Below are 10,343 nucleotides of genomic sequence, written 5' to 3'. Positions count from 1 at the left end.
GCAAAAGTATAGCTAGAAGTTAAATGTAGCGAAAGGCTAGCTAAAAGTCAAACATAGCAAAAGGCTACATTGAAGATAAAATAACAAAAGGCTAGCTAGAAGTTAAATGTAGCCAAGGGACTGTTAAATTATGAAAATAGTCAAATGGCAGCTAAAAGCAACAAAATGTTAGGTATACAATAAAAGTACCAAAAGTCTAGCTAGACACTAAAAGTATCAAATGTATCACTAGAAGCTAAAAGTATGAAAAACTGAAAGTTGCCTAAGGCTGGATGAAATCTCTTAAGTAGCATAATTTGAGCTAAAAGCTCCAAATACCAAACTAGTAGCAAAAAAGCTACAAGTAGTATAAGAAGAAAAAATATTTAGAAAATAATAAATAAAAACCAACAGTCATTTTCCTGAGCACAAACATTTCTCCGTGTTAGTCACAAGCTGCTGAAGACGAATTAAAGAGTTGCATAGAAATAGTTCTCCAGTTATGATTACGTTATCGTTGGTCTGCTGAAACATTCGATCATGTCTGACATTTCTACGTTTCAGAGAGTCGTGGAGAACGAGCCAAAAGGTTGTTCCGTCATTACACCGTCGGGTCCTACGACAGCTTCGACGCTCCCAGGTGAGAACTGAAATCTCTCCATCTGTCAGAGAGTTGAAAACCGAGCTGCCGTCAGCTGTGGCTGAGAACGGAGCAACTTTTTGATTCATAAAGTCACGGTTGTTGTTTGGTTATTTAGCTAGTTGATTGGGCGCCTCTTTCACAAAAGGATGAACGTCTTTGTCCCAAAAAATGTTCAATGGCTGCTTTGGTCCATGGCACATGATGATGCTGTCATTACTAATTGTTTCTCAACTGCTGTTGATGTTTATGATGTTTGCTCAGTGGCAGTCAACACTAAAGAAGCAAAATTGCTACAGAGGAGCACTCTTTCCCTCTGACCCCCCCTCAAAAACTGTTGGTACAAACAACGCAACACAGACGTGTCTCTAGTAAACTAGGGGAAACACTGGTGGTAGTTGCCATGAAGACCTGTGGGGTTCACTCTTTGTGTGTCACGAGGACCCACTCCTCGTGAGAGGTGTGTATTGGGCAGCTACGTGAGCGCCCGGGTGTGACGAAGCTAAATGTTTTGGCGGCAGGAAGCTCGTTAGCCCATTAAAAAAAAAAAAAAAAAAAAATATATATATATATATATATATATATATATATATATAAATAAATTAGCTGCAGGTTTGTATAAGCAAAAAAGTAATGGCTTATAGACTGGAAAGTATGGTATGTTTGGCTAAAAGCCCAACACTGCTAGTGGGCAGACTGGTTCCAAAACTAAAACGCGGCAGCTTCGTAAAGCAGTTCCTTCACTGAGAGAATTCTATGGAACACCAAAATGCTCAAAATTAATTAAATAAATAAAGCATTATGAAATAAGAAAAATTTTCATTTTTATTTTTTTTATTTCATAATTGCGTTTTTCAGCAGAATGGCTTCAGCCGTCAATCAATGTCAGTGGGTTGGACCTGCACGCCCACTGGCTGATCCTTCACATCCATTAGTCTTCCTGCTCACTGGTACAGCTAACAGTGAGTCCTCCCGTGCACGCTCTGGTGTGCGCTCCTGCGGCGCCTATCGATTTTTTTCAGTCCATCACTTTTTGTCACCTGTATCTTCTGAGAACGTAATCCTCTCAGTTTGATCTGCTAAAGTTACCTGAGCTGAACGAAGCTCGTGCAACTCTGCCATCCTTCTTGACTGTTCGCCTAGCAAGTCACTGCTAGCTGCTATGCTAGCTGTACCTGTGAGCAGGTATTCAGGAAGACTAATGGATGTGAAGGATCAGCCAGTGGGCGTGAAGGTCCAACCCACTGACGTTGATTGACGGCTCAAGTCATTCTGCTGAAAAGTAGCATTATGAAATAAACAGTTATGAAAAAAAACATTATGCAATACATAAGCTATCATGAAAAACACAATTATGAAATAAAAGAATAAAAATGCATTTCTTTTTCATAATAATGAGCTTAGATACTTATTTCCTAATGCTTTATTTATTTATTTAATTTTGAGCATTTTGGTGTTCCACACAATGCAGGAACACTTGGTCTGTCTGAAGGTCTTGGCCTAAAGCTTTGACTCGATGTGCCGGTTCATATTTTGGGAGGTGCGTTACAGTAAATGTGGTTAGAGATAGAAAGTTTGAACAAACTGGACATTTTGAGACACTAATCATGGCTGCCATAACACCAGTTCACCGTGTACCACTTATCCTCATGTCAGTTTTCTAACCCTTGATTTGGACTTATTTTGACATTTAAACGAATGTGATTTTTTTTTTCTTCTGAATATTATATCTTAGTTTAAACTCTGACGTGAAAGTTAAGCAGTGCAGGGGCTTTAAATAATGAAGCCCATCACTTTAGCCCCAGCTACCTCCTAACAGGAGGAGTGGCTGAGGTCACACCAGAGTGGGTACTTCACATGACAGAAGAGTTTTCATTCAAACGTTAGGGCACTTTGTGGCACTTGGACTGACGAGACGTTTAGATATTCAATCTGCTCAGTGTAGTATCTGGATTTGGTAACAGTACATGAAGGTTCACAACAGTTTTACCCCTCTGACATCTGAACGGGTCTCGCTGAAGATGAGTTTGGTACTTCGGTAAAGAGCCTGAAGTGACTCGTCCGTCCTCTCTGTGGGAGTTTATTTCAAACGGACAGCCTTTTCATTGTTACCCTGCTGCCTTGCTGTTAGTCTCCAGCACATGCTAGCAGGGATCTTGTTTGTATGGCAACATACTGGTTGTATTTATTTCAAGATTTGTGTGAAGTGATGTCCTGGGAGTGATTCATGCAGCAGAATGACTCGTTCTGTATATTCCTGCTGCTATAGAGACGTCCTCAGCTCAGATGCTCACCAGCTGTATCTTAACGTTTAAACAGCAGACAGATAAATTATTTTATCCTTTTACTTTAAGCTCTCCTGTTCCATGTCTGTTTTACTGTCTCTGAGATGTAGAGCTGCTTTGTTGTTTTATTTTAAAATCTTGGGTTTTTTTTTTTTTAGACCAGTCTGATTAGATCTGAGCTTTCTTTTTATGAACCGGTGTTATAAAACCACCGGATGATTGCTGCCTTCAGTGACTGTACAATCTAAAGTAATGCATGTGTATTACTGAGCCATGAGACCAGCTACAAATAATCCATGAAGAGGAGCGGAGATCAATGAGTCTTTTTATTTTTTGCCTCTTGTTATTCACCCGCTGTGACTCAAACAACATCCGGTCTTACGCAGCTATTCATTCTTAAAGGGAGAATATTTTTCCAGGTTTTTCTGTTAGAACAGGAAGTACTTGACAAAGACTTCCTTTGAATAATGTTCTATTGATTGAAAGAGTAAAAACTGATTATTGTATGAGTTTGCTCCTTAAAGCAATGAAAACTAATATATTGTCTGCATTTTTGGAACTTGGGTTGTTTTATGGGTTTTGCCTCTAATCCTCCTGCAAAATGCCCCATGATGCCTTAGCTTTAACAATGAGGCCACGTGGGTTATTTTACTCAAGAAGAATGTTTAGAAAAGCTCCTTCTGTGACAACCTTTGTGTTATAAACTTTGTATTGATGAAAATGCTGAGCACGATCCGATTTGTTTAAATTTTCTCAGGCATTTCCATAGAACCGATGAGGAATCCTGAGAAAAAAACCTGGAAAATAAGTAATTTCATATGTTTAAAAAAGATTTTTACGGTGGACCTAAGGTGTAAATGAACAACATTTGAAAAAATGGAATTACTTTTGAAAATCTGAATCGCATTTGAACAAACGGAAGGAGGAACAATGTGGGTTCCGTCCTGGCCATGGAACACTGGATCAACTCTTTACCCTCACTAGGGTCCTTGAGGGATCATGGGAGTCTGCCCATCCAGTCTACATGTGTTTTGTGGACTTGGAGAAGGCATTCAACCGTGTTCCTCAGGGTACACTGTGGGGGGTGCTCTGTGAGTATGGGATTGGGGGCCCGTTGTTACGGGCTGTTCAGTCCCTATACAAGCGGTGCGAGAGTTTGGTTCGCATTGTCGGCAGTAAGTCGGACCCCTTCAGGGTGGGAGTTGGACTCCACCAGGGCTGCCCATTGTCACCGATGCTGTTCATAACTTTTATGGACAGAATTTCTCGGTGCAGCCAGGGGGCAGAGGGAGTCCGGTTTGGTGGCCCCAGGATTCCATCTCTGCTCTTTGCAGATGATGTGGTCCTGTTGGTGTCATCGTGCCGTGATCTTCAGCTCTCACTGGAGCAGTTTGCAGCCGAGTGTGAAGCGGCTGGGATGATAATCAGCACCTCCAAATCTGAGGTCATGATCCTCAACCGGAAAAGGGTGGATTGCTCTCTTCAGGTTGAGGGTGAGGTTCTGCCTCATGTGGAGGAGTTCAAGTATCTTGGGGTTTTGTTCACGAGTGAGGGAATGGAGTGTGAGATTGACAGACGGATTGGTGCAGCATCTGCAGGATTGCGGCCTCTGTACCGGTCCATTGTGGTGAAGAGAGAGCTGAGTTGTAAGGCAAAGCTCTCCATTTACCGGTCAGTCTACGTTCCTACCCTCACCTATGGTCATGAGCTCTGGGTAGTGACCGAAAGAATGAGATTGCGGATACAGGAGGTTGAAATGAATTTTCTCCGCAAGGTAGCTGGACTCTCCCTTAGAGATAGGGTGAAAAGTTCAGTTATTCGGGAGAGACGGAGTAGAACTGCTGCTCCTCCACGTCGAGAGGAGCCAGTTGAGGTGGTTCGGGCATGCCCCCTGGGCGCCTCCCTAGAGAGGTGCTTCGGGCATGTCCAACTGGGAGGAGACCCCAGGGAAGACCCAGGACATGCTGGAGAGACTATGTCTTTCGGTTGGCCTGGGAACGCATTGGAATCCTCCCAGAAGAGCTGGAAGAGGTGTCTGTGGAAAGAGATGTCTGGGCCTCCCTGCTCAAGCTGCTGCCCCAGAGACCCGACTTCGGAATAAGTGGAAGATAATGGATGGATGGAATTGTGTTTGAAAAAACAGAATTACATTAAGCCAAACAGGAATTTTTTATTTTATTTTATTTTATTTTTTTTACTTTATTAACAGCATAAAACTTGTTTGGCTTAATGTACCGGTAATTCCGTTTTTTTAACGTAATTCTGTTTTTTCTAATGTAATTCTGTTTTTTCAAATATTGTTCATTTACACCTTAGGGCCACCGTAGATTTTTCTCCTTCGTGTCAACAGTTTTTCTAGTAATCATTTATGGAGTTTATTTGTTTTTGGAAAGTGATTAAAAAAAGGCGGGTGACGGTGTTTTACCCATGTTTGTGTGTGGCTGTCTGTAAAAAAAAACTCACAAATCACTGGGAAAAGTGCAATGAAACTCAGAAAGTAATAGATGAATGTCTACAACTAACTATTGGAGTCACTTAAATTCAAGATGGCCGCCACAACTAGCTGACCTCAAAAAACACAGAAATGGCAATTAATAAATCCGTTTTAAAAATATGGAGCTTGGTGCGATTGTAGCTGACAGGCATCTCCATTACACACTCAAAATGCTGTTAACCGTTATCGTTACTGGTACTTTGTGTGTTAGCAAAATATTTAATGAACTGAAGAGATTTTAAAGAAGCATTCAGGAAATGAGCATTAAATGTACTTTAGCAGTCAATTTAGTTCTAATTTGTATTGACAATTGAAAACAAATGCTTCTTGATTTTATACACATATATATATATATATATATATGTGTGTGTGTGTGTGTGTGTGTGTGTGTGTGTGTGTATATATATATATATATATATATTTTTTTTTTTTTTTTTTTTTAATTTAGCCTTTATTTATCCAGGTAGTCTCATTGAGCCATGAGAACTCATTTTCAAGAGAGACCTGTTTAGGGAGCACATGGTGGGGGTTAAGGGCCTTGCTCATGGGCCCAGAGTGGGGCGAATGAGTGTGGGGGCAAGTGTGGGTGTTTCACCTACCCCACCCACAATTTTGATGTTGTCGGGGCCGGGGCGTGAACCGGCGATCTTCGGATCATAGGCCCACCTCTCTAACCTCTGCGCCACCACATGCTAAAATTTGGTGTGGTGGTAGCTGAGAGTCATCCTCAACACTTTCTCTGAGCGTGACAACTTGTGATGTTGCTTGAGATACAGCAGGGTCTTTATTTTTTTAATTATGTGTTTTTTACCAAAAAGGTTACAACTTTTTCTCTTAAAATACTTCAAGGAACTCTAGACGTGAAATTTTCAGTGATTTTCTTAACCTAACGTGGTTTTTAATCAGTTTTTTCTATATATTTTCTCCTTATTACTTGCTAAGGATTATCTCTAACACCGATTTATTTTTAATGTGCTTCATTAACTGTGACAGTTTGTGTAAAAAGACCCATCCGTGCAAACTGACACACGTGTTTGTGTACACATATCAGCACACGCATCAATAATTAAAGGTGAGTTTCAGCAGTGATGGAGCTCAGATTGTTTAAACAGGCAGGTTGACTCAGATCCACCCTCACATGAGCCCACTTACACAACTTTTATCTCGACGTCTTATTTTAACATCGCCTCCTTTAACTTCTTTATATTTGGCCACATCTCTGCGGCCCTCCGCTGAGTTCTGTTCATGGATGTGTTGCAATCCCCCGCCCCCCCCCTGCACTTTTTAATTTCCTTTTATCGCCTTCACCGCCCTGCAGTGTCTCCATCTGGAGGTCAAACAGTGAAGGGCACTCAAGAGGGAGAGGACATTTGGAAAAAGAATAGAGCATCAATCTTTTTTTTATTGATGTAGGCATTATTATTTTGTGCACGTACGTTAAATAAACACAAGAAATAGACTTTCTGCCTCCGTAACGTCTTCATTATTACTCGAAGAAGTTTATACATTAGCCATCAGGAAATATTTGACAGCTCTGATATGGCTGGGGTGGCATGGTGGCACAGTTGGTAGAGCTGCTGCCTCTCAGTGAGTACGTTGTTGGTTCAAATCCCAGCTGGGAGCCTTTCTGGGTGGAGTTTCCATGTTCTTTCCGTGCTGCGTGTTGTTTTTTTCAGCATGAGGGAAGAGGCATCGTTAGTGCTGCTTTTAGCTTTTTAGCTAGAGAGCTTGTATTTCGCGCCACTAGCTTAGTGCTATGTCAGTGCTGGGTGGGGGTGGGGGGTGCTCGGTTTGGTAGGCGGGGTGCTCAGTTCTGTTGACGGGGTCAGGGTGGGGCACGCCGCTTGTATGATGGTAGGGGAAACACTGAACTTTGTTGGTTTTGAACCAGTCGACGAGGGAGAGGGCCGGCATCGGAGTAGGGGGCGTGCCAAAGAGACCATCTTAGCACCAACATAACTGGTTTGTTCCATTTTGGAGTAAGCTGTTGGGAGAAGAATCAGTTTTGTGTTGTGTGTTTCCTTGACTGATGAAGCCTTCTGGATCGAATGCGAAACGTTTCAGCAAAAAAAAAAAAAAAAAAAGAAACTGTCCAGATGACCTGACTGAAAATTGTTGGATTGTATACCTGGATTGTTGAGCATGGACTGTATTAGTGGTTAAAGTTGTGCATTTTGACAAAAGTTTACAAGGAGATGACCTCTAGTGGCCATTAGTGGAATTGCTGCTTTCTGCTTGTCTTATTTCTCAGACCTGGAAGTTGCTGCTTTGTGTTCACCTTCACAGTGATCTTTTCAAACACTGGTGTTGTCAGTGCTAAAAATTATGTTTTTCTAAAAACGTATGCTTCTGAACGGCGTTCACCCATTCCTTTGGACCAACTGACTCATGTTCAGCTGCTGTTCACATGTAACCCTCTTTTTAAATTTTTCAAGTTCTCGTTTTAATATTTGCTACTACCACCAAGCTTTTTACTCATGGCAGCTCCACCCAGGCTCACGACCTCAGCGTCAGCGCTCACCGCAGCAGCCCTCCGATTTGATTAGCCCTCTCGACTCCTCTTGCCCTCAACAGTCTGGTAAAGACCAGATGCCCCAGCTCCATCCATTTTTAGGGCAAACTGATATAGACAGGACATGGAAGCTGGACTCCACTATCACCTTTTGTCTGATAAGTGTTAGCATCCGGTGCTTTACCTCGGCAATTGGTTCATCCCTGAGCACCGGTTCTGCTTTCCAAAAGTGAGACCCGGCTCCAAGTCAGCGAGCCGGGCTTCATGATGGCAGAGTGCATCAGATTCTCTGCAGGGCTCATCGTCTGCATGATCTTTCGGCATTGCAGAGCGCTGTCATGATTTTTTTATTTTTAAATAAGGACCCCAAGAAAAGTAGATTATCTTCATTTATTTTTCTCATGTCCATATATGATTATATTTTCTCGACAACTTGCACTGAACCTGATTCAACGATTTGGTCTTAAGGTCCAATAAGAACAAAGCTTTATTAGTATCTCTTTATGGTGTAATAGATGCATTGATGCACGTGGCAAAAGAGCTAAAGAGAACATGTCGGGCGGACATGCCGATAAACAAGCACATGATCATGTGAACCTTCTGTCAACATTTGCTCCACCCAGCAACACTTTCTCTCTGTGTCATCACACGAGCATGCTCTCACAATCGCCGTGGCGTAGCCTGTCGAGGAGGGAGGAAAACAAAACGGCACAGACATGAGAGGAGAGACGACAGGAGCTGTGATCGTTCTCCAAAGCAGGAAGGATTCAAGAGGATGACAGAAAGAGAGAGAAGATGTAGAGAGGCGAGAAAGGGGGAGGGAGGGCAAGTTGATGGAGGACAATTTCCACATACATGGAAGGAAGCTCTGTCGGAGAGATGATGTGAGTGCCTTTTAGAGAGAAAATCTGGACGCCGCCTTCTCCTCTTCTTCCCAGCTGTTTCTCCATCCTCCTCTTCCTGTCTGCATCCAAGCCCCTTCTTTTATCCGCTCTGCCTCTTCATTTCAGCCTTGTTAACTGCAGATGACCGTAAGGAGTGTGCGTGTGGTTGCATGACGTGCGAGTGCTCGTTTTAAAGCCTGGAATAGAGAGGGTGGATATGAGTTTAATCTGAAGGTATAACCAATTCTAACTTTTCTTCACATTTTTTTCTTAAAGGGCATATAACAGAGATTTTACAGATTGTTACTTTTAACTGTACAATTCATGAGAAACATTCATTTTCATGTCAGAAATTGAGAAATGTGGAAAAAAGTAAAAGAGAATAGACGAGGACAAGGCGGCAGAGCATGTGGGCAAAAGTTGCCAACAAGTGATGACTTGAGCCAAGGCTCCTGAAGTTAGCATGAAGTCCTGGCACAATCAAATACAGGCCACTAAACGAGACATCGACTGCCCTCTGCGGCTCTAAACACCAACATTCAGACTCTGAACAGAAAGTTAGATCTGTGTCCCAAAACCACGAAGACCTGTGTAGTAAAAACAAGCAACCAGGGAACAGGAAATACTATCTTTCATCTCAGTGCTGTGTTTGAGTAGATTTAGGCAGCTGTTTCTGGAAAAAACAGCAAAACGAAACCAGATACTTGTGCATTTCTTCCACATGGCGAGTTCAATGTTTCCGTCTTTTCGTCTGGGAGTTTGGTGGATCTTCTCTTCGCTCTTCTTGGGCCAAAGCAACACACCATCTCGGTCCATGTGTCGTCTTCTGTGGCTTGGGTAGTCTTCATCAGTTGGTCGTGAGGAGAAGCTGAACTGGATTCACCCCTTCATCACTGTGTTGTTGCATTTAGCTGCTATACATAATTCAGCCTGTTAGAACAATCTCATTTGTCTTTAAAACATTTTGATTTATGTAAAAAAAATGACCACGTAGGCTCACGCTCTGGTGGTCTTTCCTAGAGTGAAACTGCGGCGCTCCAGGCTTTGTGTAGAGCCATAGCTCCTTATACGGTTTTTCGGCTTTTCTCAAACCTTTATTGTGGGCCTGCCCACATTTTGAATACCGTATTTTCCGGCGCATAAGTCACTCCAGAGTACAAGTCACATCAGTCAAAAAAAAAAGCATCACGAAGACGGAAAAAAAACGTCGCTTTGGCGTATAAGTCACATTTATTATGCGTCACAGCTGACCCGTCACGTTTATTACGCGTTTATTTAATGGTCAAAGCAGCTTCATTTTGCCTGAGCGGTGCAGCACCATCCATCCATCCATCAATCCATCAATCAATCCATCAATCCATCAATCAATCCATCAATCCATCAATCAATCCATCAATCAATCCATCAATCCATCCATCAATCAATCCATCAATCCATCCATCAACCAACCACCCATCCATCTATCCATCAATCCATCAATCAATCCATCAATCCATCCATCAATCAATCCATCAATCCATCCATCAATCAATCCATCAATCCATCCCTC

The 10,343-nt window shown here is 42.3% G+C and overlaps 1 protein-coding gene across 1 annotated transcript in view; it reads left to right on the top strand.

Moving 5' to 3' along the window:
• shank1 (SH3 and multiple ankyrin repeat domains 1) overlaps positions 1-10,343 on the top strand; it is a 103,730-nt gene that overhangs the window by 55,636 nt on the left and 37,751 nt on the right. The window contains exon 15 of the mRNA XM_037689217.1: positions 544-619. Within this exon, the coding sequence (XP_037545145.1) occupies positions 544-619 (76 nt within the window). The remainder of the gene's footprint in view (positions 1-543; positions 620-10,343) is intronic.

This window comes from Nematolebias whitei, chromosome 15, assembly GCF_014905685.2.
Source record: "Nematolebias whitei isolate Nwh7 chromosome 15, NemWhi1, whole genome shotgun sequence".
NCBI classification, from domain to species: Eukaryota; Metazoa; Chordata; class Actinopteri; order Cyprinodontiformes; family Rivulidae; genus Nematolebias; species Nematolebias whitei.
This window is presented reverse-complemented; position numbering and strand designations above follow the sequence as displayed.